General features: G+C 39.6%; 1 protein-coding gene across 7 annotated transcripts in view; it reads right to left on the minus strand.

The window, feature by feature from the left end:
* Window positions 1-20,184, minus strand: part of LOC131356028 (zinc finger protein 521) — a 134,686-nt gene that overhangs the window by 98,977 nt on the left and 15,525 nt on the right. For all 7 annotated transcript variants that reach the window (XM_058394760.1, XM_058394761.1, XM_058394759.1 and 4 more), the window contains one exon: window positions 10,738-10,929. In XM_058394760.1, the coding sequence (XP_058250743.1) occupies window positions 10,738-10,929 (192 nt within the window). The remainder of the gene's footprint in view (window positions 1-10,737; window positions 10,930-20,184) is intronic.

Below are 20,184 nucleotides of genomic sequence, written 5' to 3' on the forward strand. Positions count from 1 at the left end.
CTCAATTTCTCAGTTCAATTTCCACACTTCAGATTTCATCATTTAATGCTGAAGTGAAACAGGCTAAGCATCCAGTTCGATATGTTTTAGTTGTCTTTGCCAAGCGATTCATTCATCAAGCATCAAGATCAAGTCTTTTGTACCACAGCCTGATCAAGAATGATGTTTTGTAGCTGGATGTCTGCCGTCTCGCATTTCTCCCAGGTTTTGTCATCCCGAAACAAATTAAATATCATTAATCTAATTTCCTTTAGCAGCATGATCACGAAAGAAAATGTAATGTGCGGTGTTTAAATAACGATGGCGCAAACTGTTCTTTCAGCTCGTTGTCATGGTTACACTCCCTCTGTCACGGCTTATATAGTATCAGGGGCATTGATGATCAATTAATGATAAGAATTTCTGCACCTGGAATTCACTAGATTACAAAACATGATGGGATACGATTCAGAAATATGTGTCGCTGAAACTCCAGATTGCAGATTGTATCGTCTCTGTGGCTTCATCTCGTCTGTGTGTGCTGCTGAGGAATGTGGGGTCATTTTACTACATTTACACCATCTCCTATAGGCGCTATTAGTGTCAGAGGATCTCTTGTTAGAGAAAAAATTGTGTGTGTGTTTGTGTATGTGTATGTGTGTGTGTGTGTGTGTATGAGAGAGAGAGAGTATTGTGTGTGCTAGCCATTCGAAGGTGGACTGCTCTTCATTACACACTGACACTGACAAAAGGCAGCACTTTTACTCAGACGCACTTCAGACCACAGCCAGAAGAGGAAGACGAACTTTAGTGGGTTTGTGATTCTGCTCCAGCCGAGCGCAGACCTATTAACATTTAATGCTCCATTCTTCTTCTCAGCTCAGACAGCGGCGACGAAGAGCTCCAAAACGAACAGATGAGGAGGACTGATTCAGGACTAATGTGTGTGTGTGTGTGTGTGTGTGCTTGCTATAAATTGGCTAGAGGAGCTAAACCCAACCTGTCTTTTAAGAAAAAGAAAAATAAGACCTTTTGCCTTTATTACTTTTCTTCTATAAAAGAACCATAAACAACAACCAAAAAAAAAAACGCCACACCAACAATGAGCAGTAAAAATGCACACCTTTTTTTCCTAAAATCTGCTTTGCTGATCCACTGAAAGCACATCACTGGTGCTGGAACTGGTGCATGTGGAAAAAATAAACCTGACAGAACAGAAAAGCTCACAATTGTTGAGAGATCATGTGTTTGAATCCCAAAGTGACCCAGAGTCAAGACTGGCCATGATTTCAGGGAACCTGCCGTGACACTAGCCAGTTGAAGCTGGTGTGTGTGTGTGTGTGAGTGTATGTGTGTGTGTGTGTGTGTGTGTGTAAAAGGCAGATAGAGCTTTCTCTGAGTGTGTAATAGCACCCTGTGATGCTGCATGTATACAGCAGGGTTGAAGACATACAGAGGTTGGTGTCATGTGTCTCAGAGAAAGCATGTGTTTATCCCACTCTCCCTGCTGGGTATCGGGCATGTGATGGGGGTGAGAAATGAGGAGAAAACAAGGAAACAGAATCGGAAAAATGAATTGGATTATTTTTGTGATTCTTTTTTTTTTTTTTTACTTGATCATGACGTTTGGTTTGAAGGAGATGGAAAAAGTGCAGCTTTTCTGTTTACGATGCTTCAGAAATGACACAGCATGTTTACAGAGAAGACACTGATGTGGTTTTCATTAATAGTGTGTGTGTGTGTGTTTGTGTCTGTGTGTGTATATGTGTGTGTGTGTGTGTGTGTGTGTGTATGAGTCATAGATTTCAGCTTATGTCAAAAAGCTTAACAGTAATGCTGAGGTGCCAAAAAGTAGCTGTCACCCGTGTTTACATGACGAGGTGGTAGGGCCGAAAGCGAGAGTGTCCTGCAAGCATGTTTTCCTTCATGTTCACTTCGCATGTAAGGTCAGGGAGAATAATGACAGCAGGAGGATGTTAATAAGTGGAGGAAAGGTTAAACCACGCCTTTCCCCTTCATCACCCCATGTTTCTCAGAGGAAACATTAACAGCTGCTCGGATAAATGTGAAGAGAATTGAACACCATTTTCTGCACTTTGTACTGTTCTCATCTGTGTGTGTGTGTGAGAAGGAGAGAGAGAGAGAGAGGGAGAGAGAGAGAGAGAGAGAGAGAGAGAGAAAACACGTGAGAAATGGAAAAGACTAAATGTGTTAACTAAGGTCAGGAAATAAATGTGCTGGCATCAGTTATATGCCTTCATGTGTGTGTTTCTATGTGTTGTGTGTGTGTGTCTATGTTTTTATATCTTGATTGGGACTGAGAACCAAATACTATAGGGATAGGAATATGTATTAGTTCTGAAATTGTTGGGATGTTTGTCGAGGACTTCTTACGGTTGTTTTTTTCTAAACTGTATAAGGATGTGTGTGTGTGTGTGTGTGTGTGTGTTAAGCACAAAAAAAACCCAAAATTCCTTACAGGCAGGAATTAAGAGGACACGGAGGAAACGCAGGCATCCAGGAGCTCACACAGCGAGGCATCTCCTCTCACTTCCTCTCATTGTGGCTGAGCCGAGCAGCACGGCGAGCTTCTGACAAAAGCCCAATAAATAGTTGATCCAGTGCATAATGTGCAGCGTGAAGCTTGGGGGAGAAGCAAAGAGGCACATCTCACGAGACTGCAGCTGCTTTGAATGCCTAATGACACTCCCGCTAATGTTTCAGGCACTGGAGAGGAGACGCAGGAGACTCCGCACACAGGCGGTGAGGAGACACACACACACACACACACACGAGGAAGAGCACAATGGCACCTTCCTCGATGATTACAACGTCCAAATGTGCAAATAACGTCATACATCACTGCCTACGCCGACACAGAAACACAGAAACACACCGTCTCAGTAGCGTAAATGTGCTAGCCTGCGTATCGGCTCACGCTGCGCACTCAGGGTGGGTTTGGGATCGATTCAGTGAGCTCAGTCTACCATGAGGTCTCTTTTCAAGCAGGGCGACAACTCGGAAAGTGATATTCTCGCCTGATCCTCCTTTATCTTCTGCCAATCTCATCACATCGCATCAAAGCTTCAGGATACCTAGCCTCAAATGTGAAGTTGATGCTAGTCTCACTGAATCTGCATCTGTAACATAATAAACATCTGGAGATATATATTTTAGACATTGTGATTTGAGTGATTTCTCCATTTCGACAAGTTTCTCAAGTTGGAAATCAGACTGTTATGAAACACTGACACTGGAGACTCCTTCCATTATTCAAATACAGTTAGTCCGGATGCTGTTACTATGGAAACATTCACATAGAACGACCGCAGTAACATAAACCTCTGAACAGAACACCAGCCATAACTACTAATCTAACCTTAATCAACCAATCAGAATCGTCACCTCAACATGAGACTGGTATAAACATGTTACCTCAACAATATTTACTATTTAGCACAATTTGCTTTAATTTTGCTTTAACGCATGCTAACTATGCTTAGTGTACCATAGTTAGCATGTGTGATCCCTGGTGGTCCAGTGGCAGGATCTTGTGCTCTCACTGCCATGGCCAGGTTTCGGTTCTCAGACAGAGAACCAACCCAGCTACTGAGGGGTTAACTCTGAGTGTTAGTCTCAAGCCTGGATAAAATGGGAGGGTTGTGTCAGGAAGAGCATCCGGGGTAAAACCTGTGCCAAACCTAAATCCGAACCAAAATACGACCCTGAACGTGGAGCAGCCGAAGGACGACAGCAATTGTAGCTAGCATGTGTCTTTATAGCCACTCAAAAATTTTTACACTGAATAATCCTTAATTTCTGTTTTAGTAAACCGTTTCAGATCCTAAAACATGCCATCATAGCTGTGTTTAATGTTAAGTTCAGCAATAGCTTAGCATTTTATTGGATAATTATCCTACATACAAATGATTGAAGTACATTACATTCTGACAGATTTGTTCAAGTATAAATTACTTGGTGAAATATCAGCATGTGGTGTAAGAGGGCATGGCATCAAACATGAAAATGTCTATTATAACAATTACAACCAACTGTCCAGTTGTGTAGTGGAGGTTTTACAGAGAACAAGAAAATTAACACTGGACAGAAAGATTCATGAGAGTGTATGACATTTTCCATAACGCATTTACGACATGGTTATGTGACTCGTAGTAAATTTCAACCAGGTGATGCACTAATATTTATTTACTGTGTATAACACAAAATTAAGACAATTAAAAATGGTCCTTGAGGGTAACAGAATGGCTTTGTTTAGCTAGCTAGCTAGTTTACTAAGCAATCCAGGTGTAATATTAATCAATTGTATTATTGTGATTCATTTGAATTGTTTTATTTTTTCTGAAACAATAAAAACTACATATCGGGATTTATGAATTCTCAAATTTCAGCCTGAAACTCAATTCAATCCCAATTTAACTGGACCAGAAGGGAATTTTTTTTTTCCGCACACCTTTTCAAGTGAAAGCTTTTTTCACCAGACTGATTTTATTTGTGTTTAGTCTGACCACTGCTGTACACACACTCATTCAGTTAGACATAAAAAAGCCCTTTTTAGACTAAACAGCTAAGAGCTGTAGAGCTCTGTTCTCGCAGTCTTTCAGTCAAACGTTACAGGAATATGTCATCTTGCGCATGTAATACGTCTACCCACGAATGAAGACCAGACTTATTAACACGGTTTTGTTTTGTTCATTAAAAACATGTTAGGATTTTTAGCACAAAGCATACTTTTCCACTTCCACCCTCTACTTGTGACCCTGAATCGCTTTCATTAGCGTTGGCCATCTGGCCGAGGCGTGCTTAGCTTATTCTCTGTGTGCCATGATGAGAACGGGGAAAGGCACTTATTAAAAAGGCCACCTCGCAAGGGCCCTCGCAAAGGGGAAGGTTTTCCACAGAAGGACAGGAGGAAAGCAGCAGCTTCGGGAAAATGAGAGAGGAAATAATCTCCACTGGGGGAGCGGCCGGAGCATGGAGAGAGGACGTTTCTGGGAGTGACAGGATGTATTTCTGTAAGCGAGCTGGAGGCTTGCTGTGGTCACTCTCACCTTTCTTTCTTTCTTTGTTACAAAAAAAATAAATAAAAACCAAAAATTGAGTTCTGTGAAATTGTTAAAGTTGTACTTTTCTCTCGCTGTGTCTCAGTATAAGTATGGGGTCAAAGGAAGGGCTTCTTCTTGAGGGCATGATGTCTCTCAAAAATATTTTTTAATAATTTTCCCACAGTGAAGGAGTCACAGCTAACATCCTTCAGTGGATGACAGAGGAACCATAACAGGATCCTCTTCCACTATATATACTGGACAGAAGCTTCAGTGTCTTGAAAAAAGATAATTTATCACGGCTGAGGCCAAAAAATCCGGCAATCAGTTCAGTTTGGACATTTCGAGTCGCCAGAAAACACTTAAACGTCACTCATAACCTCGTAGACCTCATACAGTATGTGCATGTGTCGATGGAAGAGAATTTGTAAAAAAAATTAAGAATTTTTATATTTCATACGTTCAGAAATGGGCAAATTCCAACATAGGCTTATTATTTGAAATCCAAAATATATATAGTGTTCATGGTGATTCATACAGGTTCATTTGTTTAATTCAACTTGAAGTCAAATGAAATAGAGACACAACTTATCTACAGACCTGCCAGTCGCAGCTTCCTTGCATAATTCTACCGGCTGTTTATTTATTTATTTATTTATTTATTTTTAAAGAAAATAGCGATTGGATCTGTTATCTGTTATTATTTTTTCCCCAGAAAGACAAGACTACATTTTGAAAATTTGCGGTCGGGTGTAATAATCAGTAGCTGCCTTAATATTTATTTACATATACAGTAAATTTACATAGTCTAATCTTTCAAGATTTGTGAATTAGCATCATTATAATGATTGACATTTGCTAAAACAATAAATTAGAAAATAACACGTATGATTCTTTTAAAGGTCTTAGCAGAAATTTTGTGTTAGAATACTGTAGGCAGCTATTTTAAATTTAGTCTTAGTTTTTATTTTTCACTTTATTTTGCTCAGACTTTCATTTACAGGTGAGATTTGAGTAAGCTGGTTCTCTGTTCTCTTCTCGGTACACGTAAACATGTCCGTGTTAATCGGATACATGCTACAGATGCGATAGATAGAGATTTCCTTTACCGCTATACCGTTTATTGTTAAAATGCTTGCTCTTTCCTCGTGCCATGTGACCAGAGAGAAGCTCGTCATGCCGTGATCTCATTGGCGTTTGTTTCCTGAGGATCCACAAACGCAGAACACAGTGCAGCTGGGAATGAAACGTGACTCCCAGTCTTAAGCTTCACCATTAATGCTAATCAGTTCTTGTAGCGCGTACCAGCCTTAGCGAGGAGTGTTTAGTCATCTCATTGTTTTTCCAGGTGTTAAAAGATGACAGCAATTAACAAGCATACTTGCTGGCTCTCAGTGTAGAGGAAAGGTGCTTGGTGTACTGTGCTCGGGGAGTCTCTAGTCTCTGAACCGGAATGCGCTCGGTAATGGCCAAGCATATCAATAAAAGTGCTGCTTTCTTCTTGCATGTTGCGTAGTGTGCACCAAGTGTTAAGCCTCCTAAGCAAAATCTGCCTGCTATTTCTCACTGCTGGATTTCTTTAACACCTGTCCTCCTTGATAATTCTTTTTTTTCCCCCGGTACTATTCACAAGGGTTTAATCGAGATAAAGGAGGCGAGAATCTGACCTGAAACCTGCACCCAAATTCCCCTGACCTTGATCAGACGTATGGATGAATGAGGATGACGGGCTCTTAAAAAGCGGAAACCCGATCCGCAGCCGTCCCGGAGCCAGAGCCAGAACCGGAGAGCACAGGAGGCTTTTAGGGGGTAAATATACCTCCGCTCTGCTTCCTCCACCTCTCCTGGGGAGAATTCCATCCACCCGACTCTGCCGAGTCCCTGGGGAGGCATTCCTGCAGCCCTGCCCAAGCATCTGGAGAGTCCCTGCTGAAGGGAGTGTGTATGTGCTGTGCGTAGAGGGGGTCGATACGAAGAAGACGAGAGTGGGAGGTGGGGTGCCGCAAGCATTCCTCCAGCCCTGCCCTAGTCGAAGATGGCCTGCTCCCTAGAGACACATTCCTGCAGCATGTGCACCTCTCTCTCTTTCCCTTCCCCTCTCTCCCTCTTCACTCTCTCTCTTTCTCTCTCTGCCTCATCTTTCTTCCTCCGGCTCCTTCTGCAGTCCAGCATTAACGCGATCAATAGCTCCGATCGCAGGAGGGACACGGGCCGATCCATACTCCACCGGTTCCCTCGGCGCAGGCCAGCGGTCACGCCTTAAGTGCACAGATAGGTGATAAACCTCTCTCAGACTAGGCTAGACAAAGGCAGCCATTGATTGGGGTGACATGTTACATCTCTCTTTTTTTCCTTTTTTTCTCCCTCTTTGTGTTTCTCTCTCACTCTCGACATTCTGGAACGACGGCACGTCCAGCTTTCCTTTTCAACCACTCGAAAAACCAGATTGAACGTTCGGCAATTAAAAATCAATTAAGCATGCAGATCGTAAAATGTTTTTTTTTTTTAATATATAAAAGATCCATTTGCGTCCATTCTTTGTGAAAAAAAGACGCATTTTCAATGTACCTGTCTACTCTGTTCCCAAATGGCAATTATGTCCTTTTATTTGGCTTCCACAGAGGGTCTAATTCAAACCGCTTTTCAAGCATTGTTCAATTAGAAGTTATTTGTCTAAGAGCTTGACGTTAATGAGGTCTTGCTCTAATGGCAAGGATGGCAGAAACATTTGAGGTCTGGGATCACAATCAAGAAAAATCAAACACTGACACCCCCCACCCGACACCCCTCCCCATCCCCTAGACTCCATATTTAAAAATGAGACTGTCAAGTGTGCGGGGTAAAATAACCCGAGTTACTTAAATCAAACACTTAGTGAAAGACGATGAACAAGAAAGCGAGCTCGTTTTAACGGAAATGCAATGTGTTTAGTGATTCTGCCAGAGAATTGCTTATTATTTACATTATTCCTATAAGAAGTTGGCAGCTTAAAACAAAAGAGCGACAGATTTTTTTTTTCACTCATTATTTTTTAGCTAGTGGTATTGGAAACGTGAGGCAAATTTTGGACTCAAATGCCCAGAATGCAATGCAGTTATCCGACTCTGAGTTACGGCAAATGCTAGATAGCGCTCTCTGAGCATGATCTCGATGATGGTGGTGTTAGCATGAGTCCTAGACAGACTAAAAGACTAAAGCCCTGCTGCATCGCTTTCTTTAGAGATGAACAGACAGCTAAATCTCACTGCGCCATTTTTAGCAAATATTCGCACGCCATCATGGGTAAAGAATGACGTTGATAAAAAGATCTTGAAAAGTCCTTGCAAAATAAAGCTTGGGTGTTATTGAAGATATGATAATCACAATAATATTAATAATAAATAAATTCATATTCAAGTCACTCACAGTGGTTTTTTCTTTAAGTCTAGACGGTGTTATTAGTTACAACCTGTTAGTGGACTGCTTGTATTTCACAAATGAATAAAACAATATGACTTATCACAGACATTGCTCCTTCTGTTTGCACACACACACACACACACACGACCACATGTGCAACGTGTTCATAAAATCTATTCCCTCACAAATCAAGGAGCTCCCAGTGAACGGAAAATCTTCGTAATACTCAGACGGGATATCTTTCTGGTTGTCTAGACACGAGAGACCGATCCAAGTCATTCATGCCCTGTAATTTGTGGTTAGATACAAGAGAATTTTGATCACTCGCACATTGCACATATGCAAAGCACTCTCTCTCTCTCTCTCTCTCTCTCTCTCTCTCATACAGAGCTCTTATACATTTCAGATGAAAAGACACACAAAGGCTTACTGTCACTGCTAAAATAAATCTGGTCTACAGGGAAGAGGAGGTGCTCGGCTCGCTGGACTAAACCCGTGCTCACAACCTATACTGCTTCCTACTGAAAATATTTATTTAACAATCTCTTTTTGGCCACTCATTTCTCTATACATTTTGAATTAATCCTGCATCCTGAAAGCACAATCATTCTTTTGTTAGAAAAGTAAACCACAGCGCTGTTGAATTCTCAGTTCTGATTGGTCACAAAGCGTGGATTAATTTCCTATAACTGCAGCTCTGACATGATGACGTGAGGTGCGTTGTCTAGTATAAATAGTGTTAGTAGTGTGTTCACAATAAGAAGAAGTGCACTTCAACTACAAGATGATGCACTTATTCAAGCGGAACTATGAAGTGTGGAACGTTGGACACTTCAAACAACCTTTTGCTTTGCTTACGTAGCACAAGAGGGGCGGAGCTACCAGGTGCTGACAATGGATGAAAAAATTTCCATGACGTCTGACTACATTCGGCTGGACAACACGTCTTACAAACGTCTTTTAAATGAATCCATGTGCACTGTGTGATTCATTTGTCACCATTTAAAAAATTCAGCATATTGATTTGGGTTATTTGCCATCGAATGAGAATCGGCTAACACTTCCTGTTAGTTTTCCATAAATTTCCTACACTAGACCCTAGAGTATAAAGTGCATAGTGTGTCGCATGTCATTTGGGACGCAGCTACTGTTTTTGTAATAAGGGCTTATGTGGAGTCGTGAGGCAAAAAAAAAAAAAAAAGAAGACTAATAATAACAGATTTAATAATGTGTTCTTCTTTATCAAATAAACATTGATGTGGTGAAGTTTTTGGTGAAACTTTTATTTAACACTTATGGAATGAGTCTCCAGTTCCCAGCATGACACACGGCACTAGTTCTCAATTTTCCTTGTGCTTCCTTGTGCAACTTGGGAACGTAACAGTAATTCTGGGATGAATCATTTCACATTGTTGTTAATAATTTTCCAGCAACAGCATGTTCCCAACAGCATGCTTTTTAATAACCCATATGCATACTGGGGTGTAGCGCTGCACTACATAGTTCAAAGTAAAGTTTGTCTTGTTTCTTAGATACAGATTCTCATGATTTTTTCTGGATGCTTCTTTCTCTCTTAATCTCTCTTAAGTTTTGTGCTAAAACTCTGGGAAGGCTGTAATGCATCAAAAAAGCAAAAAGAGGCCTCAGGTCACAGATTTCAAGCCTCAACAAACGGAAAACACTCAAATGAACACTAATCATCATCAAACTAGCTTAATTATCCAAGATTCACTTCATTCACAAATACACGGATGGACAAAAAGTTTTCTGCACCGCAAGTTTGCAAAATGTAAATAATAAGATATGACGTAAATAACAGGACTAATATGCGCATCAACACAGTGAACTTCAGTAACCTAGCTCAGTTACAAAGTCTGAAAGCTAGTATAACATAAAGAGGACGCCCAGTCCAGCAAAAGCCTTTAGCTGATATCATTAGCTCTCCCAGCCCTCGCTGTCAGAGTATTTTTAGCCGTGTTAATACATCAGACAAGAAATGACACTCATCTTCCAGTGACCCTTAGACACTTATTGGATATTCGTCAAGCTCCAGAATATTGCAAGAGCAAGTCATTAACCAAACTGTGTTTTACGCATTTCGGTTTGTCATTTTAATCCTAATTATGAATTATGACAGAACTGTCAGAACTGCTATGATTACTGAGGGAGTATCTTTAGTCAGAAAACCAAGAAAGACAAAGGACAGAGGACATACAAGGCCCAAGAGGCAGGTTTTGGTGGTGCTATGTGTTAAGCTAAGCAATAAGCTAAGAGGAATGAAGTGAGCATTGTTTACCTGTCAGCTGGCATTGATTAATCTTGTGTTGGCTAAGATCGCTCGCTGAGTCGAAAACCTGGTGGCAGGAACGGCAGCTGTGCTCCTCGTCCTCCTCCTCCCCCTCGTCCCCTTCCCCAGGAGAGCACCTCCTCCTCGTCAAGCGCCCGTCCTCGGCATCCTCACACACCGTGTCGGGGGCACACTCGCGATCTGTGGTGGAAAACAACGGAAAAACAGCGTGCCATGGTCACTGCTGGGTGCTGCGTCCACTGGGATAGCTGCTGCAAGAGCTATGCTATTAGCTGAGAGTCATGGAAGTATGAAAATTGGATAAAATTAGGGTAATGAAAATATTAATCGGTTTAACATTAAAACTGAATTGTTATTGTATTCATTATCTCTATATGTCTCCATGGCTTTTAGCTGAGAAATGAAAGCAAAAAATGACCAACTGTGTGATACTTGTAGTAAAGAGCCATGATTCCACCTTAAATATTCCACCTTAAGTAAGAACTATCGATCCTTAGAAGATTATATCTCTACGTATCATATTTCTTTCCATGTTTTTAATTAGTCAGAAATGTGCCCTTTTTTTAGATTAAAAAAGCAAGGCTCAATTTATCACATTAAAGGTTCTTCTAATTGTCCTTTTAGTGTTTGCTGTGGAAGACTATAACAGCGTCTCATTCAGAACCTTTTTAGCAAGCTAGAACAGCAAGAACAACCAAAGAATGGTGTTAAGCATTAGACCTAATGTGTGATTTTGTGCGGTACATGCTCGTTGTAGCAAGTAGTGATGGTCCTTACAAAACCAGTTATATATGTAGATCAAAAGATTCCACCTTAAATCATAGGATAATATTTAACTGTATTGACTTCATCACTAAACTGCCGATACACTTCCTTAAAATACACTCAATGTGAACTGCCAAATTTAGAGTCTGCCTCTTTAAGAGATTTACTGAAATTCTTGCACTTTTGTAAGTTACATCACATTAGAAGGCATCACACTTTCCTCAAAAATGTGTTTTAAAACATGACTGGAAAAAAAAAAAACCTATAAAATATGTCTGAGATGAGCTCAGAACCCCTGCACTGAACATGATGTCTGCCAATTCAACGGATCAGAAGACAAAGCGAGACAAAGCATGCAAAGCTGAGATTGGTGTGTGTTACGCTCTCAATGTGACACACTTCCCTGAATAATTCAGCCTCGCTCGCAGGCAGCCACGGGTCGCACACATCAATATTCTCGTATCTGCAGTGTTGTCTTTCAAAGGCGAACCAGGTCTGCAATGGCGCTGGCTATCAATCTTGCGGCTCTGCAGTGGCCATCTAATTCATAAAATGGAACAAGCCTTCTAGGCCAATTCTTACATCAACCTTGTCTCGAAATGGAGCTGACAGTCAGAAAACAAATGGAAGGCACTGTATGCACATCCAAAGCCTCATCTGTCAAACACCTTCCTCATAATGTCACTGTGATGAATAATCAATGGCGATCACCACAAACAAACGTTTCCTAAACGTCCGTCTTCATTAAAATATAATGACTACATTTTTTTTTATATTTGGGAGAACCTTACCCTAGACCCATCTTGGCAACAAAGATGCAACACACTGTGTAATGAATCAAATTAATGCATTGTTGCCCATGGTGAAGGATTTTATTCATTAATAAATAGCCATCTCTAGAAGGTTATATCCTGTCCAATAACCACAAGGTATCATGTTTTATCGAAAGAAGTGAGACAAAAATTTGTAAGTTTCAAAAAAAATCAGCTTCTGAGAAACCACTAAATATTCTTTGTGGAGTTGTAAAATGTGGCCTTTCAAAAAAGAAGTAGAACGTTATTACAAATCTAGAAAAGCTAGCCATCCAAAGAAAGGAAGATTTTGGTTTGGATCCTTAAAAGATTGTTTATGTAGCTCAAAAATGCACCTTAAATCAAAAAGTTTCCTTTTCAGGAGAGGTTCCAGGCAGAACCTTAGCCAATCCAAAGACCCCATAAGGATCCTCATAAAACAGGACCAGCATCAACAACTAACTTAATATTCTCAGAACTAGGGTTATGTTATTCAATGTCTTGTATGGGAATTCATCCCATTCTTCATTGAAGAACCAAAACAAGTCTGAAGATTGCACAAGAATAAAGATCTGAGACATTAACTACACCACCTCGCTTGTTGGCTATTTGGCAAGAGGGTTCCGGAGGTTCTGGACCACCCAATGGATTTATGTTTATGTATGATAACTGCTATTTCCTGGTCAGGGTTGGAGGATCCTAGTGTATCCAGTGGACACTGGGCTGAGGTGGGCATAAATCTTGGATAGAAGGCCTAAGTCATGCTACAGCTAAATAGTTGAACAGTTTTCATTTTGCTGTTGATCCCACAAGATATCCTTAAGTTTGTTATTTTAAGCTTAGAAGTCCATGTGTTCATTTAAGATATATAAATAGTTAAGATAAGAAGCCTTTATCTGTCACGTATACATTACTGCACAGTGAAATTCTTTCTTCACATATCCCATCCTTGGAGAGTAGGGGTCAGAGTGCAGGGTCAGAAATGAGGCAGCACCCTTGGAGCAGAGAGTCTTAAAAGCCTTGCTCAAGGACCCAGTGGTGGCAGATTGGTGGTGCTCGGGCTTGAGCCCTGATTAACACCCAAAGCCTTAACCACTTGAGCTACCATGACCTAAGGACTGTTTACTTTTTGCCTACCAAGATAAGTCACTACTACCATCATCTACACACTGAGGGAGGAAAGGCTGCCATCTTGGAATAATAAAAAAAATAATAACTTTCCTTATATAACTTTCCTTATATAATCCTCTGTGACTTTTGATAGCAAGCTACATTGATGCCTTGATGGTTCAGGTATTGCCTTCTACCCGGAACTTTCTCCAGGTGTTCATGCTTTCGGGACTTGCTTGATTTTTTAAGATTATAGTCCATAGTCCAGATTACATAATATTTCTTGCACAGTATTAAGTCCAAATTGCATCTACTTTAGGGATGGATTCAAATAAACATCCCATGGTGCATAACGTTCTACACCCACATTAGGATCTCAGAAAGATCTAGATGTACAAAACCTTCCATTTATTCTGCAGAGGGGGTGTATCACATGGGTGTGAAATTCCTTAAGGAGCACAATTTCAGAACTCATCAAGGCCACCCAGGAATCTTTCCTCTTCTAACTCCCTGAGCCTAAACGCCAAGTACTGATGTAACCCAACACCCTCCATTGTCATTCTCTCATGGCGATGGAAGATTGTGGAATGTACCCTCTAAAAATATCAGCGTACCCGTCCCTGTGGGGATTCAGCAGAAGCAAGCAGGAGGTGGTGGGAGAAGATGAAAAACCCAGCCTGCTCCAGGCAGATGCCTGGCCAACAGCGCTGAAGGAAGCTTGGGACAGGGGCCAGTCATGCCAAGCATGGTCACCCGAACACCAGCAAACCTCAAAGGGCACGACCACAGCACTTCATGTCTTTTTCTAGAACGTCAGGCGTGTAATGCGAGAGTTTGTGGCTCGCTCAACGTCCAAATCTTCACTTGGTTCATGTAGTTTGCTCTTGTTCATTTCAGTTTATTTGGCATTACAATAACTGCTAGTCTTTATTTGTGGTCAGTTATGTAACTTACAGTAATTTATGTAAATCTTTGTATTGCAATTTGCATAAAGTACTATTCTTGGGTTAGCATGTAGATATATAGAATATATATTAAATGTCAAATCAAAAATTCTGACAATAAGAATTGCCCTTGAAACAACCAAAACGTTTGACTGATATCTAGGGTGTTTCCACTTTTGGCCCGAATAATTAAGTCCAGGTCTGATTCTTCGCCTTATGCTTGAAAGCTCATAATTAAGAATTCTTTCTGAACTGTGGATAAATTACAGAATTTTGTACATCACTTTTGTGAATGCAGGTTTGCAAAATGGCAGAAGTTCGTCTGTTTGTTATTTCCTTTGGTGCCCTCATTCAGGCAATGAAGAACAGTGGTTTTGGATGCACAGCATACTGTCATAAAGGAATATCTGCAAAAACAAGAACTAAAAAAAAGGGCTTTGAGCCATTTCGAGCCATTCTAGACATGCATTATTTATGATGTTTTTGATTCAAGCACTAACACCACCAAGGTAAGCTGATTACATTGATCCAGTCCTATGAAGGTCTGGTTGAAACAGGAAATTTGAAATAGGAAGTAATGTGGCAAGTTAAACCAATCATGTCACACAGCACATTGTACCAAATGTAGATAGCTTCCACACCTGCTGTAGACCACACCATAGTTTGGTTGAAGGTAGTCCTAGGCCAGCATTTTCAAGAAAGGGTCAGTTCTCTGTCTGGCTGTTCTGTGGCTCAAACATGAAGGTTTCACCAAATGTACCAACTCTCAGGACAGAAAGTGATCATAAGTGTGTAAGTAACCTTAATCAAAGACAAAAACCTAGTCACCGCCCTAAAAGTTCTTCTTGGCTCTTTTAGCAGCCTAGCAAGACCCGCTGAGATCATGTACTACCCTCATGGGCTTGCTTCCTCACACAAGCTGGCTTTTGGCGCTGTCAGGACGAACGGTGCGGGTGCTCAGCAAGAAGCAAGGTCATGGAGATCCAAGGGATTAGAGCTCAAAGTCAATACCAGGTTGCTCTCCGCCCAGGTTTAGACCCATTAATCCATTAGATCTAGACATTCTCCTACCTAAATCCCCCAAAGAGTGGACAGGGGATCAATGGCACTCTGCTTAAGCTAACTGACAGCCAGGAGTCATGCTTCTCTCTATCAGCTTTTTTAGCACAGGCTAAAACGAATAATGAAATACAAAGAGCAGTTTGCTAAGCTCAGAGAAAACAGACTGGATGTAATTGTTTTTCAAAGTCTATATATCAGAAGATGTCCAAGTCATTGGTATGCAAGGGTAATAAGTGAAAAAAAAGGCAAATAAACTCATGTATCACTTTAAAAAAGCTTACAAAACAGCAGAAGACAATCTTTTGTAAGTACTGGTCATACCCTTGTAGACTCTATGAGCAGATGTTCACCTATTCACCATGGGACTCGATCATTGTTTTCTGATTTAATTCTGTCCTCCAAAGACGCTGAATGATGCCATTTAAAGTAAGCCCTGCAATATCATGTGCATGCTTTTGGTCATTCGTCAATGTCTAGCAAGACTGCTTGCTGCAGAGGCATTCTGGTGACATTTATCACTCCAGGACTTTCATATGGGGGTCAGGCTCTGACACCTCCCTGACCTAATATTATTGAATCGTTTCTGCACTTAAATATTTATAGTGGTTTAATTGATGTTCTCTTCTCAGCTATGGAGAGCTCCTGCTGTGGGGCCCCAGACCCCCAACTGAGCTCGCTCGCTGATTTCCGTCTGCGTAGCCTCCCGCTGGGACCGAATGTTGAGGAGAAGGAGGGGGCTGTCTTTGGCCTAGACTGTACCGCCAATCTGTCAAACCACCGGAGAGCAGGGACGAGGGAGAGAGACAGAGTAAAGCACAAGAGAAAAAGAGAGACGAATGGACAGACTAGAAGGAGGATATAAGTCTTTGAAGGGTTTTGACTTACTAGCTGATGAACAGACATTTCAATCTGGATATCAAGGCAGAAAGAGAGGCTGTATATAGCATGACTAAGGAAATAAACGAAAAAAATTGCAATACCATGTGGTTTATTGTTATTTATTTAATTGTTATGCTATATGAAATACTGCTGAAATGGAAATATTCCATGCATTGTGCTGTATGTTGTATCTTTAAAAATGTTGTCTCATTTAATATTCCAAATAAGTTGCCAATAGGTAGGCTGATAAAGTGAGTAAATAAATAAATAAATAAATATTTCTCTATAAAAGAAATAAAAACATATTTATTTATTTAATTTTTAGAACCTATTTCTCTGCCATCTTTTGCCTTTTCATTCTTATTTATTTAGGTAATAAAATTTTGATTTTATTTTATTACTTTTCTTTTTTCTTACACATTTGTGCTTTTGATTAACGCTGAAGTAAACCCAGTTCTTGGCAGTGCTCTCAGACTTCTGGGCTCTACTATATCATGCCACTCCAGTATATCTAGCAGCAGCCATTAGTTCCAGAAATTTGACCCGTCTGTGCCATGAGCTGGAGTCCAGCATTAACAGCCCTTGAGCTGCAGTTCCTGAGAAAGCCCCGGGGAATCCGCCATTGTATCTGGTGTGCACTACTCCATCTAGCTAGCACTGCAGCTGATCAATAACCGCCAGAGCCAGATTCAAACATTCAGTATGAATACAGACCAGATCATGAGCCGCAGCCCAGCCCATCCACCACACACACACACACACACACACACACGGTTTATTTAACCTGTATGCTCTGTTCTGGTCAGAATATACAGAAAATCTATTTTTTTCTCTGTGTGTGTGTGAAACATACTAAAATGACATCATAAAATTATTAAGCAGGAATAATTAATAATAATAATAATTTTAGAAGTTTTAAATTCTGTTAAACATAAAGGTGTTCCCATGAGCTTCTAACATCTATGCACACAATTAAATAATTCAATATTTATTTATTTATTTTTTTGCATACCTATTTATTTATATATCTATTTATTTATTTGTTTGTCTGTTTGTTTTCATTTTTTATTACATACGAAGCTGCTCTCTGCTTACATGCTTATTTATTTATTTATTTATTGATCGACTGACTGATTCCTAATTATTTAATTTTGTAATGTATTATTTCGTGTTTTTTGTTAAAAAAATCAAAAGCTATAGGGCACACATCACTAAAACAGTAAACAGGAAGTGTGAAAATTTTGAACTTTATTTCAGTGTTAATGCATTTAAACCTGAACTTATTCTAACACTCCCAACAACCGGGACGAACTTTTTCTCACGTTTTCACTTTTTCCTGTAACTATTTCCTCTCTCATTTTTCGCAAATATTTCACAAGCAGTGAACTCTCTATGGCAGCGTTGCCTCCACCCCCCAAGCCCCCACACCCCAAACCCCCAACCCCAACTCCCCGCCCCAGCTCAAATTAAGAATTTATTTTGACCGGCATGCAGCTCTACTCGACACGTGTTGGCGTCTCCTGATCAAAGGTGTGCGCGTTCCTTTTATTGCAGTCAGGGAGAGCTGACACACACAAGAGGACATTAAGATTGAATAACCTTCACACCAACACCACTTCTCATTACAGGAGGAGGAAAAAAAGAATTTTTAAAAAAAAAAAGACAGACGGAGAGAAAAGTCGTAAAACTTTTAAGCGCCGTTCACCCATGTGGGTCACTGTGTAGCACTACAGAGAGCGAGACGCAGGCACTGACTTTCTGACTGCTGAATGTCAAATTCATTTTAAAACCCATTCAGGTAAACATACATAATTGATGGAGGGTATGGCTTTAGATATTTTTTAAATAATAATAATAATAATATATTAATTGACGGGAGAAGAAATATGTGTTGTGAAATCAGTTTAGTACTGATACACCTTATAAATATATTTGTAAAAATATTTAAAAATTAATAATAATAATAATAATAATAATAATAATAATAATAATAGATTTTTTTTTTTATTGACAAAAAAGAGAAAAAGTATGTGTTGTAAAATCATTATATATATAATATTTTAAAAAATTATAATAATAATAATTATAATAATAACAATAATAATAATAATAAAAATTATGCAACACAGTTTCTCTTACTGCTGTTACTTTGGATTTCAAATGCAGTTTGTCATTTCTAAACATGAACTTAAAAACTTGTCACTAGTGGTTTCTGTTTACTGTGTATTTTTCTGGCCCGGAAACGAGCTCCGCCCACAGGCAGAGCATAACTTTACATGTTATGGGAAATAATACTCTTTGCAAATTCGAGTCAATATGTAGTGCAGAAAAAGATCTCTAAAATTACTAACGGCTACTTAAATCAGAAATGTACAGTGATGTGATGGACACCTCTGTACACTGGGTACCTGAGACAAGCAGACTTCATGTCGGGGCAGAGAGCTTTTATTACATTTTTGCCTGTAGAAAAAGAAAAGGAACTACTCCTTACTGACTCCTGCAGAAAAGTCTTTCATTTCTGTGTGGGTTTAAACACATGGTCATGTGACGTACCTCGAGTAATATATAATGACCCGCTAGTACAGCCTGCAGTCACCTCACGGCTACACATAGAGAGAAAATAAAGATGCAACTCAGACATGAGTTCACTTTCTACATGTGAGCCAAGGACAGAACAAGACATCTCAACATGGGGACATTTTATTTTTTGGGGGAAACCTAACCGGCTACATGATCATATATTTCATTTCGACTGTATTAATGTACTTCAGCCAACCAGCCTTCCATGAATAAATAAATAAATATTTGATAATATTTAAAGGAATTAAATTAAGTGTTAAAAATAAATGTATAGTTTCCTATCCATTTATAATTAAATAAAATGTATTTATTTTATTATTACAGTAGTTACTACATTTCAGGTAACAAAACAAGAGACTGAGCAGCACAGTGGACTTTGAGCTAACTAATAAATATATTATTTGTCCGCCACTGATGTAGATTCATTAGGGCAAATTTTTGACTGTAAGTAAAAAAGAAAACATTTCTTTTACAGTCATATAAAAACAACCCATAAACCCTGAACTCCATAACACATTATATATTAAGGTGTTTTTTTCCATTCAACAAGGCTGACCAGCTAAGACTGTTTAAACTGATTCATTTCTAGTGAGTCACTTGCACAACAAATCAGTAAAACATGCACATGTATATACAGTAAGACCTCGCAGATCCGTGTCTCATGATTCGCAACTTCACTGGTCTGTGAAATTTTCTTTGGAACCTAACTAATTTGCATCTGTGAATTTTTCGCAGACCCGCAAAATCCTCGGAAAATCCTGCAAAAGTGTTTACGGCCAATTTCATGGCCATTTATACATTTTCATGCTTTCTAATGCTCAATTATTAAGAAAAAATTAGTTTATTAATTTAGTAATATAAATATAAAAGTAAAATCAACAAAATATCAATATAAATAAAATATAAATGTTATTTTAATGATATAGAACGTCGCCGATATCACGTACATACAGTACAGCCATTACGACAGGAAGGGTTGGAAGTAGCCAATCACAGAGCATTAAGAGTTTTACCTAGCTGCTGATTGGCTGGTAGCTACGATGCTTTGAATGCGTGATGTTGCGGTTCATCTCCCCGCACCTCGTATTTGGTTCGGTACGTGCGTATATTCCGTAAGTGTGAATAAGTGATCTCACTGATTTTTTCCTTGGTTTATAAATATATATATATATGTATGTATATATGATTTTTTACATTCAGGGATTTCTTCATGCAGGAATGTACATGTTTTCTGATTCAGTTTAAGAGTCAGAGACAGATTCCAAATCAGAGCCAGAGTCAGATTCTGAATCAGAGTCAAAGTC

This window comes from Hemibagrus wyckioides, linkage group LG07, assembly GCF_019097595.1.
Source record: "Hemibagrus wyckioides isolate EC202008001 linkage group LG07, SWU_Hwy_1.0, whole genome shotgun sequence".
Taxonomy (NCBI): Eukaryota; Metazoa; Chordata; class Actinopteri; order Siluriformes; family Bagridae; genus Hemibagrus; species Hemibagrus wyckioides.